Source organism: Olea europaea, chromosome 12, assembly GCF_002742605.1.
Source record: "Olea europaea var. sylvestris chromosome 12, O_europaea_v1, whole genome shotgun sequence".
Lineage (NCBI taxonomy): Eukaryota > Viridiplantae > Streptophyta > Magnoliopsida > Lamiales > Oleaceae > Olea > Olea europaea.
The window spans coordinates 13315694-13328321 of record NC_036248.1 but is presented as its reverse complement, the minus strand read 5'-3'; the positions used below and the strand labels follow the sequence as shown (position 1 = coordinate 13328321).

The following is a 12628-nucleotide window of genomic DNA, read 5'->3' as shown; positions in this document are numbered from 1 at the left end:
AGTCTGTATTATTTGTGACTGTATGTAATTAAATAACTAAACTAGTGTTATCTGTTACTAATTGTGATCAAGTTCGTCTTTGTTGTTGTTACCAGACTAATCTCAACTATGACGGTTTGTGACGAAATCACAACTGATTACGATTAACATAGAATTGGACACAACTGATCACAATTAACACAAACTTGATTATAGAGGATCACCACAAATAAATTTATATACACCGGAGACCAACACTACAATAGATATAGTCACAACTGGTCACAACGAACACATATTTAGTCACAAATGGTCACAATTAATACATACTTGGTCGCAAACCGATCAACACAATTAAATCTGCACGGTGTGTATCAGCACAACAACCCATCACCACCGCATCCCGGAATAACAAGCCAATGATAGATTGAACAACGAACTCCCACCACCACCTCCTCCAATGTACCACCATCGCCACTACCTACAAGCATCACCACCATCGCCACTACCTACAAGCATCACCACCATCACCACATGCACCACAATGGACCACCACCCACTCTAATAATCACCAAGAAAATCATCCTTTCATTATTAAAGAATAATTATAGAGAGAGAATATACAATACTAGTTGGACATAAAATCATCCTTTCACAATTTTTATTCACTTTGTACTACTCAGAAGGTAGATCAGACCTCCCAAACCACATAGCGTTAACACCACCTGCTCCGCCGCACTGCCACCACCACCTACATTAACAACACCACACACAGTTGAACCACCCAAATCGCACAATGCCACCACAACCTAACATCATGCTTGATAATGTTATTCCATGGAGATAAACGCCTTGAGTAGGCAAGTTGGCCGGTGGGAGGTCGATATGATGGTGGGGCCTTCTGGTTGGGGCGGCAAATAGAGTTTTCATCTAAGCCCCCATTTGACCCTCATTAAATTAAATTACATTGTATTTTATTTTATTCTTTCTTATTTTCAACTGCACAATCTTTCATAAAATAACATTGCACGTAAGAAGATTTTTTTTAGAGAAAGAAGTGAGGAATCTTTTTTCGACTCTAGCTCTCCCACTCTAGTCGTTGCTTTTTTCTTTTTCAACTACTCATTTTTTAAAAAAAAACTAATTCACCCATTTTCATTTCCAAAAGATGAGGGCCAAACGGAGGCTAAGTGACTACCAATTTGACCATTTTTGGGTAGGAAGATGTGGTGGCGTGAAGTCGGTAGGATAATGGGCCAATTGGGGAGCAAGTTCACCATCGATTAAGGCCGTGGGTGGTGGTTGGGATATGTGATCAGTAGTTCTTCCATGACTCACTTTTCTCTCACAGTAGCAGTTGCAATTCATTTGCTTGCAATTACAAAGAGAAAAAGCCTGTATAATGGAAATTATTTACGATGGCATGGTGGAGTAACCCATTTGCAAATGTTTAAATGAGAGGGTGGGTAGTTGCATAATTTGATTTTAAATTAAAAAATAATTATAACATGATTCCTGAAAGAAAACGATTTGTACTTGAATTTTGAAATTGAAAATTAGAAGGTAGGGGTTAAGGTAATTTGGAGGACTGACAGCCCCCTTCCATGGGACTCCCGCCCTACGGGTGGAGTTCGGTCGGGGGCGGCTGTAGCATTTTCCAGGTAATTTCCCTGCATCATATTTGTTTGGACGAAATTGCCCTGCTACTTTGGTAGGAGACTTGCCACGGTTAGGGCACTGAAAAATGAAATTCCCAAAAAAATCGGCCCATTAAATTTGTTCATGGCCATAAGCCCTAAGTACTGCACCTTGGAAGATATACCACCAAATTATTTGTAAGGTTTATGAAGATGCCATTTTGAATCCCCAATTCTTAGATTTTCAATTCAATACAACCAAAGGAAATGTCGAAACGAAAATTCGGTTTCGAAGGGTTCGGCATGAATCGCCAAGCTTCGTACAACTTCGAGCGATCCTCAGCTCCTCAACGGCTTTACGTTCCTCCGTCGTCTCGCTCCTCTGGTGGCAGCTACGACAATTACGAAGATACTGACCTTGACAACATTGAGTACGCCGACGACCGTGAAAACGACTCCATTAATGGTGCCGGTGGTGGTGATGAGATTGATCCTCTGGATGCGTTTATGGAGGGTATACACGAGGAGATGAACGCGGCGCCGCTACCGAAGGCAAAGGAGAAGTTGGATAAGTATAAAGACGACGAAGATGAGGAGGATCCGATGGAGAGTTTTTTGAGAGCTAAGAAGGATGTAGGTTTACAATTGGCTGCTGAGGTTCTTCACGCGGGGTATAATTCTGATGAGGAGGTGTACGCCGCAGCTAAGGCGGTGGATGCTGGAATGCTCGAGTACGATTCTGATGATAATCCGATTGTTTTGGATAAGAAGAAGATTGAGCCTATCCTGGCTCTCGATCACAGCTTGATTGATTACGAGCCCTTTAACAAGGACTTCTACGAGGAAAAGCCTTCCATTTCTGGTGACTAAACTGTGACCTAGTATTTTTTTCCTGCATTTCTTCTAGTTGGTGTTTTTTGCTGTACTTGCGTACTCATAGAGTTAACACCCATTTGGCGAACAAGGGCCAGGAGATTACAGGATAATACAGTAAAGAATATGTTTCACCTACCTGCAGTTGCTGTTCTGTAACCTGTTTCTTATATAACAAAGATGGCGTTGAACTGTTGATGATATGAGGTTATAAATACAAGCAAACACAACAATAAGCTCACTCATAGAATCAACATAATGGGTTAAGATTAGTGATTTCCCTTAGAGACTTTAACGTGGGGAAACTGTGTGATTAGTTCTCTGGTATATCTATGATGTTCCATCTAAATCTGCTTTAAAATCTTTAAGAATTATACCATTTTTAACAGGGCATGTGCAGCATTTTCTAGTTGAAGGGAAAAAAAATTCCTGTAGCAAATTCTAGTAGAAGGAAAGAAAATGTTCGGCTAAATATTCAATGGATCTTGCTGGTGTCAATAGAAAATAAAAAATAAAAAAAAGCCTTTTTTTTTTTTAAGGGGGGATCCAAGCTAATTAAATCAGTGCCCATTGAACTTTACTCTTAAGTTACTACTTGCTCACCGACTCATTTATTTAAATGTTTACGCATTCATCACTCCTTTCAAATTCGTTATCTACAATTGATGGAAAACTCCACGTGTACAAACGGAAAACTGATGTGGCACATACATTGTTAATTTGTCCACATGGATTAAAAATAAAATAACCCCCCGCCCACCAATTTAATAACAAAAAATTGCCCAAATCGAAACTCCCAATTGTGTGAAGATAAACCCTATGCCATACCCAAATCATTCACAAGAAGCTTCAAAATCGATATCTCCAGAACATTAGATCCATAGGTACAGTGCCTCACTCTCTTCCTTTCTTAATATTCTTTAATAGTGCAATCTCCAGTAAGAAACAAAGAGTAGATTCAAAGACCCCACCTAAATCTTTCCTTGCTTGTTCCAGCTTCCCTTGTTCCTGCAGTCTCATGCACCTCTCATGAGCTCTCTAGTTTTCAATCTTCTATCTGTTAACAATAAGAGAACAAGAACAATATGTAGCAAAGCCTCATTAAAGAAAATGAGAGGATGATTTCAGTACGGGTTAGGGTTTATCTTTCACACAATTGGGGTTTTTGACTTGGGGCGATTTTTTGTTTTTAATTTGGGAGGTTTTTGGTTTTATTTTTAATCCAAGTGGACAAATTAACGGTGTAAATGTGCCACATCAGCTTCTAGTCTTTACACATGGAGTTTTCCATCAATCGTGGATATGGATTTGAAAGGAGTGATGGATAGGTAAACATTTGAATAAATGAATGAGCAGTTGGTAATCTTTTTTCGTTTAATGAGTAAGTAGTAATCTAGGGTAAAGTTCAGTGTGCATTAATTTAATTAACTCAGAGGAATCCTTTAGTTTTAGTATTGATTGATTTCTTCCTGCGGAATTATTAAAGTAAAGATAAGTAAATATATTCTAGCTCTCTCTCTCTCTCTCTTTCTCTCTGAACAAATAACCATTCAGAGTTCCTAAAGCTCCTTGTAAGGCTTGTTGGAAAACATGTTGTCGGACTTGATTAATCGCCCTTTGCTATTCAAACTGAATTGTTTCAGTTTTATAATTTTTTAATTGTTCCAAAACAATCAAATTGTAGTTGGGGCGAATGAAAATGTAGCATGCCTGGTTGTAGTGTCTTGATTTAATGTCTCACACGCTGATTCCCTCTATAGTGCAGTCAAACAAGAGTTCTGGTCCTTTTTTGTAGTGGCCTGTCCATTTTTGTCATCTTTTTGGGACTTCTCCTCGCTTCTATTTGCATTGGCTTGCTGCTAACTGATTCCCTTTCATTATCTAGGTATGAGTGAGCCGGATGTTACTGAGTACAAGAAGAGCTTGGCCATTCATGTGTCGGGTTTTGATTTTCCAAGACCTGTTAAGACTTTTGAAGACTGTGGTTTCTCTGTGGAGCTAATGAAAGCCATAGCTAAACAAGCATATGAAAGGCCCACGCCAATACAGTGCCAAGCTCTGCCCATTGTGCTTTCAGGAAGAGATGTCATTGGAATAGCCAAAACTGGTTCAGGAAAGACTGCGTCCTTCGTGCTTCCTATGATTGTCCATATTATGGATCAACCTGAGCTTGGGAAAGAAGAAGGCCCAATTGGAGTAATATGTGCACCTACTAGGGAACTAGCTCATCAGATATATTTAGAAGCTAAGAAATTTGCAAAGGCAAGTGGGATTCGTGTCTCTGCAGTTTATGGTGGAATGTCTAAACTTGATCAGTTCAAGGAGCTGAAGGCAGGATGTGAGATAGTTGTCGCTACCCCAGGGAGGTTGATAGACATGATAAAAATGAAGGCATTGACGATGTTGAGAGCTACGTACTTAGTACTTGATGAGGCTGATCGAATGTTTGATCTTGGTTTTGAGCCTCAAGTTAGGTCTGTTGTTGGTCAAATAAGGCCAGATCGACAAACCTTACTCTTCTCAGCTACTATGCCGCGCAAAGTTGAAAAACTTGCAAGGGAGATACTGACTGATCCTGTAAGGATTACCGTGGGAGAAGTTGGTATGGCCAATGAGGATATAACACAAGTTGTTCAAGTAATTCCATCAGATGCTGAAAAATTGCCATGGCTCCTTGAAAAGCTTCCTGTGTTGATAGATGAAGGTGATGTTCTGGTTTTTGCTTCAAAAAAGAACACAGTGGACGAAGTAGAATCACAGCTTTCACAGAGGGGTTTAAGAGTTGCTGCTCTGCATGGTGACAAAGATCAGGCTTCTCGAATGGAGATATTGCAAAAATTTAAATCTGGAACATACCATGTTCTCATTGCAACTGATGTTGCTGCTCGTGGTCTTGACATCAAGTCAATTAAATCTGTGGTCAATTTTGATATAGCAAAAGATATGGACATGCATGTCCATCGAATTGGAAGGACAGGTCGTGCTGGTGACAAAGACGGAACTGCATACACTCTCATAACAGAGAAGGAGGCACGGTTTGCAGGTGAATTAGTCAACAGTTTGATTGCTGCTGGTCAAAACGCAACTATGGAGCTGATGGATCTTGCCATGAAGGTATTTTCAAGTTTTTGTAAAGCATACACGGGCATGCTATGTATTTCAATTTTTCTGCTGTTTTGAAATTGGATAGAATGCATTGCACCTCCAGAAATCCTCTCATATACTTTTAAATCTTTGGATGACTTGGGTTGACTAAAATCTGGAGCTAAAGGGAGACATATTGATGTTGTTTGACTGAAGAAGTAAAAAAATTTGGATGTAATAATTGCTTTTGGCTTTCTTCATTTGGCAGCCATGCATCCGAGTCTACCAAGTGGTCGTCTATTAGAACTAACAATTATTCATCCGAGTCTACCAAGTGGTCATCTATTAGAATTAACAATTATTCGTCCAAGTCTACCAAATGGTCATCTATTAGAATTAACAATTATTCTAACTCTCAAGTCATCAGGGAAATGATGTAACTACGAATACTCGCATATATATCTTTTACCCAGTCCGTTGTCATTCAACCATAGCAGGATGAATTATTAATTAGCTGTATGCCAAAGTTGTCCAAGATGATTCTCCAGATAATACTTTCTGATGAGGACATCTACTTTTTATTTATTTTTAGTTGGACTTTATTTATGTTTTAGATTTTATTTATATAATTGGGCTTGTGTTGGCTCAAGCCCATTCTACTTAGGGTTTCAATCTTTATTATTTAAACCTAATTGCGATATAATTTCATTAGTTTTGATGAATTGAAGAATATTTTGGTGGTTTGTTGTCTATGGCTTCTCCTTCCTCTCCCTCCTCCTCTTATCCATGAATTTCTACTTCTTCTCCGGTTTCTCCTCCATTCTCTCCGGTTCTCCCCTCTTTCTTGCTTCTTCTTTCTATTTTTTAATTCGTCCTGCATCAAATTTGGTATCAGAAACTAAACTAGGGTAATCTCTCATCTCCAATCCAAAAATCTCTTTCTATTTCTTTCCCAAGAACTAGTGGAACAGCACAAACAAATAAACTTTTAGCATGAGCAGTCAAGTTATTATTTTTTCAGATTCTTTATAGTTGTTCTAAAAAAAAAAAAAATAATAATAAATAAATAAATTACTGTTCATCGCGGGTACTGTTCACCTAGAATTTCAGTTTAGTATTTTGGTCAGTTTCTAAAAAAAAAAAAAATGTTCATGGGTACTGTTCACGTCCAAAAATAAAAAAAAAAAAAAATGTTCATGGGTACTGTTCACGTCCAAAAATAAAAAATAAAAAAAATCTCGTCTTTTCTTTTCCCTGTTGCTGCTGCTCATAGATAAAAAAAAAATTGTAGTGTTGTTCCACAAATCCCAAACCCTAGCATTCAAGCCCATTTAGCCCAACTAACCTAGCTTACTCTCTACGACCTAGGTCCACTCCCCTGCATCGGTGGATGAAGAATCGGGAACATAATAATTTCTGGTTGACATGTTCCCAGAAAAAAAGATACTTTCGAGAAAGGACGAGCACGACTGAAGTGGCTATACATACAAATCTATTTACGGATCTATATGCTTTGAGCTGATAGCTGATGGCTGTTGGTCACGACTACTACCAAAAAGCTCCAATGAAGATGAATATTTCACATGGAGGAGTGTGCATCTTTATGTTGGGTGTTCTTCTGTCGTGCGACCTGGGGGCTAACCCCAACTGGCCCATCTCTATAACAGAATCCAAATCCCTTCCCATTTTGCCCAGTCCCAAATATCCAACCAAGCCCGATTATAACCAATCCATTAACATCAATTACCCCATAGTTTCACCCGATTCCTCTCTCACAGGTACTCTCTTGTCGCTGCTGCCTCTAATCACCATCACGCCACCACTTCATTATCTATTGTACCCAGGCATCCAGAGTACTACCGCTTCATCGCCATAGGCCACCACCACCAACCTAAGAACATACACTTCCACCACAATTACAACACTCATATATTTCCTCATTCATCTCAACAATCTAAAAGCCACAGTTACCACACACAATTTTACGTCTACACCAGAACCAGCACAAGTTACAGTCAACGGGGGCTAAAACCATTGGACACGAAGGGAAGAACAGAAACATAGTTGGGGCTCATAAGTCGGCAATTCAGATCAATCGGCATACAAATAATCAAAACTAAATAACAGGGAGTCCTTGATCTCTATTTAGTATTGGTTTATACTACTGCTTCATTTTTAAAATTGCATCAATTAAAATCTTGTGCTACTGTTATCGTGATAATTTTAGCCTTAAACCCCACTTGATCGAAACCATTAATCGAATTGACACCAGTGACCGAATTGACTTCCATTGTTCCCCACTTAAATTGATTGGAGAATTTGATAGTGTGTTGACCCTTGCTTTGCCATTTTACATGTACCAGCAGTATTAACTTGTTTTGGATTTAATTAATCCTAATATTTAAAATTAAATTAAAAAAATAAATTGGTACAAGTTATTTTTCATTGCTTGCACGTATTGTTCACTGATCTCATCATAGCACATCATTTAGCTGGTATTACATTGCATGTAGTTGCGTAGTGGTCGTTTTGTCGCCTCTATTTCCAATACATTGACCATGGCATGAATCCATCCCAATTTGATGCACTCACTAGACAATTAGCGCAACTTGCCACTAGCCTATCGACTGTCCAATCAGATATAACTGCTACTCATTAGGAGAGAAAGACCCTAGCTGCTAAGTTGAGCAATTTTAAGCGAACCCTTCGTTTAATTGACACTAATTCTGAAGCGTCTCATAATAGACAATATTATCGTGGACAAAGTGATCAAGAATATTTTCGACGCGATCGTAGGAATAGGGATCATGTTTGTGAGCGAGAACAAGGCCATAGTCATCATGGTACTCATTCTCTTTTTCGTCGTAAGGAGCGTTTCTTTAGAGACATTGATTTAGATATTCCTACTTTCGATGGTTGCTTAGATCATGAAATTTTTACCCAATGGAACACCCTTACACAAGAGAATCGGCTAGTAACTGAGTACATTGCTCAATTTGAAAAATTTCGAGTGAAATGTCATGTCGTTGAGGATGAGACCCTGACTTTAAGTAGGTTTATACAAGGTCTACGAGATGAACTTAGGTGTGAGCTTTTCTTTCGAAGCATTACTACTCTTGATCAAGCTTATTTTTCAGCTCGGGACTACGAGTTACTTATTAGTACTACGTATGAAAAGCGTGATCTCCATCGTTCACCCATCTCATAAGCGTCATCTCATCATAAGTCTATCATAGAGCCTTCCCAGTCTAGCGTTCCTTCCCTTTGGAAAAACAAGTGTAAAGGTCGTGATAACCCAAGGTCGTCTTCTTCATGTAGAAAGCGTAATGACAATCATCTTTCGGTTTCATTGGCTCCATTTTCTCTTGTTAAGTCCCTTCTAGGACCTCAACGTCTAGTGTTCCTCCTATTTGAAAAAATAAGTGTAAAGGTTGTGATAGTCGAAGGACCCATTCTCCTTATAGAAGGCGTATTGACAACCATTCGTTTGTTTCATTGGCTCCACTTCCTCTCGTTAAGTCTCTTCTAGGACCTCCCCCATCTAATGTTTCTCAAATCTTGGAAAATAGGGGTAAAATTTTTGAAATTCCAATGACTTCTTCTCACCTGCTATGCATTAGCTGTAAGGACTTTGGCCACATCTCTTCCAAATGTCCTAACCGAGCCTTAGTTATAGAAAAACGAAAGGATGTAATAGAAGAGTCGTTAAAAGATCAAATTTATGAACCTAAATTTGAAGAATGTGATGACTTGAATGATATTGAGGACACTTCCTTATGTAGTATCAGAATTTTTCCTATGAATCTAGGGGTTGTACCCTTTGTTCCCGATACCCCTCAGTTAAATGTTGTGTGTTATACTCTTTGCCAACCCAAAGGTATGGATGATTTGTGTAATCATGTCATTTTCAAGGAAAATCTTGAGAATTGGGATTTGATCCTCCCAACAATTCAAATTGCATATAATAATTTTGTGCATCGGTTTGTAGGTACGAGTTCCATCGAAGTTATTCATGGTTATAAGTCCAGGAAACCTTTAGACCTTATTCCAATGTCTCCACATACTAGTATGTCTATGTCAATTGAGGCATTTGTACGTCATCTTCATGACTTGCATATTAAGATCAATAAACAACATGACGCAAGTAATGCATTAAATAAACTTCAAGTTGATTTGCATAAACGATATTTTGAATTTAATATTGGGGATTATGTTATATTGCAAGCTTGTAGTGTTGATCCTTTTAAAATTTTAAAGCATGTTGGTTCAAATGCACATGTCATTGCCCTTTCATCACATTTTGGCTACCACTCTACTTTAAATATTGAGGACTTCATTACTTACAAATATCATGTTACTTCCTTTGATGATCTATTTCTATTTAACTTTATGGACCCCCAACTTGACTATGTTGATATTTCTACTTCAATACCATCTATCGTAGTATACAAAGATAAAATTGATGTTATTTTAGATGAATGTATTTTATTGACCAATGATGGCAAGATTCGGTACTTTCTTGTTTGTTGGGTAGATCGACGTGCTTCTTATTCTTATGCTCATTATATACAATCATGTGAAAATCTTGAAGATGAGGTGCATGAGTATTGGTTATTTGGAGTCCAGTATCAGTACTTAGTTAGAAGGAAAGATCGCCCTCCATTGGTCAGATCATATTCTTGGGAATAAGCTACAGTTTCGAGTACTATCAATCATGGAATTTCGTTACTTGGTTCGTCAGAAAGATCGTCCCCGTGACTTGACTTGATGCATTTAGAGTATCAGATTGATTGCAGTCTATACTATCTATCAACTCGACAGAGACGAGTTTTTCTCCCACCCCGAGAGAGTTGATGAGGACATCTACTTTTTATTTATTTTTAGTTGGACTTTATTTATATTTTAGATTTTATTTATGTAATTGGGCTTGTGTTGGCCCAAGCTCATTCTACTTAGGGTTTCAGTCTTTACTATTTAAACCTAATTGCGATGTAATTTCATTAGTTTTGATGAATTGAAGAATATTTTGGTGGTTTGTTGTCTATGGCTTCTCCTTCCTCTCCCTCCTTCTCTTACCCATGAATTTCTACTTCTTCTCCGGTTTCTCCCCATTCTCTCCGGTTCTCCCCTCTTTCTTGCTTCTTCTTTCTATTTTTTAATTCGTCCTGCATCACTTCCTATGTAAATGGAAAACAATAGATTATCAAGGTGGTGACAGTCTCATAGTGGAACTCTAATCTTGGAAGGGCCTTTTGGCCTGATATTTAATATTGTGTTGATCGACGATTTGAAGCAGATACAATTGCACACATAAACATTCTCTATGACAATTTATATTTCTGCAGCATTTTTGCTTTTGTTTTTTTATGTTTCATGATCGAATGATTTTTACCCTGTAAATCATTAGGATGGGAGGTTCAGATCCAAACGTGATGCACGGAAAGGAGGTAAGGATCTTAGTTTTGCAAGTGACATGCTCATAATGTTCCTGATAATTGAAATAATTGAGAATGCCTCTGAATGATCTGGATCAACATTCTCCTCTATAATAGTTTTTTAGGAGGTTCTTCCATTACGCTGAGGAGTCACCTAAAAAGGAAATAAACTTGCATTAATGATTAATCTTATTTTCTTTCTATTGGAGTGTTTTGAAAACATATGTTGCTCATTGGATGTTAATATTATTTGCAGGTGGGAAAAGAGCTAAAGGGAGGGGCGGAGGTGGTAACCGAGGTGTGCGAGGCGTGGATTTTGGATTGGGTATTGGGTATAGTCCAGAATCCAATGCAGCATCAAATACCGTTCCAAGTCGTTCGGCCACCGCAGTTAATTCACTGAGGACAGGGATGATGGCAAAATTTAAAAGCAATTTTGTTGCTGCATCATCAAATTCCCAAAATCAGGTTGTGAACCATAATCCAGGCATGCTTGCCAATAAAAGAATGGCTTTGCCGGGCTTTGTATCTGGAGGCACTATAGGTGGAGATGTTCATACTACCGATAAAACCAGTTCAACTGGTACTGCTTCTGTGTCAATCATTGCCACTCAGAATTCCAGAGATAACGCGAACCAAAAACACTCAGAAAGGTGACTTTACTGAACTCAAAGTTCTCATTTTTGAGGATTTTGACTTGAGTGGAATATTTAAAACATGTATCAAGTAAAAACAGATTAAGAGTTTCGTGTGATTCCAATCTTTAATTTTGGTGTTAAAACTTGTATTTTTTCCATTCTTGTTTTGTTTGCAGCTCCAGAGAAAGGCCTAGAGAAAGGCGGAGGCCCTCTGGTTGGGATCAGTAATCTGTACAGGAAAAGATTTGCTCGTTCATGGATGGTAGCTTATACCTTTTAGGGCCTGTTTGTGCCTCTTTAATTTGAAAAATTGTATTATGGAATATTGATTAATGTTGAAATATGTGGTTAAAAAAAAAAAAAGAAGGAAATTTTTTTGATTTATGTGTAATATTATTTTAATGAAGAATGTGTAGTGGAAAATGAGTACTGTAGAAAAAATAACATAGTAAATTGGTTGACGAACAAAGGCTTAATGTTGAATTGCTATTGTATCGTGTCTCTGTACTCTTTAATCTAACAGTGTATTTATCACAATTTTGTGACAAATGCATCGATGTTCAAAGTATGTTAATTTGTCATTTTACCTAGTTCTTTGTCTACTGTTAAGAGGACGGGATTCACAGAGACTGGGATAATTAAATTAAATTAAATTCACTCCATTTCATGGGAATGCATGAACCGCATTAATACTTTTTTCTTCATTAAATTTTAGTATTATTAGACTTCAAAATCCCGACTCGGTAATGAATATTCATAAATGACGGATGGGTGGGAGGATGGCATTTAGTTAGGCATGCGATCCTATATTTAATTATAAAACAAAGGATTTACTGATTGTATGGTCACTGGTCGTGTCCGTGCACTTGAGAATTTTCAGGTTATCCTGTTTTTGTCCCTGTACACTAAAATTGCAGTCCAAATCAAATAGTCCAAAGAGTGAAGTCCAATTGGGGAGTCCAGGATAAAGGTCCAAACATGA

At 38.0% G+C, this 12628-nt stretch overlaps 1 protein-coding gene across 2 annotated transcripts; it reads left to right on the top strand.

The window, feature by feature from the left end:
* Positions 1-1380: 1380 nt before the first annotated feature.
* Positions 1381-12147, top strand: LOC111405729 (DEAD-box ATP-dependent RNA helicase 24-like). 2 transcript variants are annotated; one of them, XM_023034750.1, is made up of 5 exons: positions 1407-2478; positions 4375-5603; positions 10981-11020; positions 11265-11661; positions 11823-12147. In XM_023034750.1, exons 1-5 carry the CDS (start codon positions 1884-1886, stop codon positions 11872-11874), a joined length of 2313 nt encoding a protein of 770 aa, XP_022890518.1. In that variant the 5' UTR covers positions 1407-1883; the 3' UTR covers positions 11875-12147. The 2 variants fall into 2 exon arrangements, 1 of the variants encoding a protein (XP_022890518.1); XR_002704882.1 differs by lacking the exon at positions 10981-11020 and having other exon boundaries at positions 1381-2478; positions 11823-12056.
* The last annotated feature ends 481 nt before the right edge of the window (positions 12148-12628 follow it).

Coding starts and splice junctions, on each gene's coding strand:
- LOC111405729 (XM_023034750.1), top strand. CDS start 1,884: ATGTCGAAACGAAAATTCGGTTTCGAAGGGTTCGGCATGAATCGCCAA. Junction 2,479..4,374: donor GGAAAAGCCTTCCATTTCTG/GTGACTAAACTG, acceptor TTCATTATCTAG/GTATGAGTGAGCCGGATGTT. Junction 11,662..11,822: donor AACCAAAAACACTCAGAAAG/GTGACTTTACTG, acceptor TTTTGTTTGCAG/CTCCAGAGAAAGGCCTAGAG.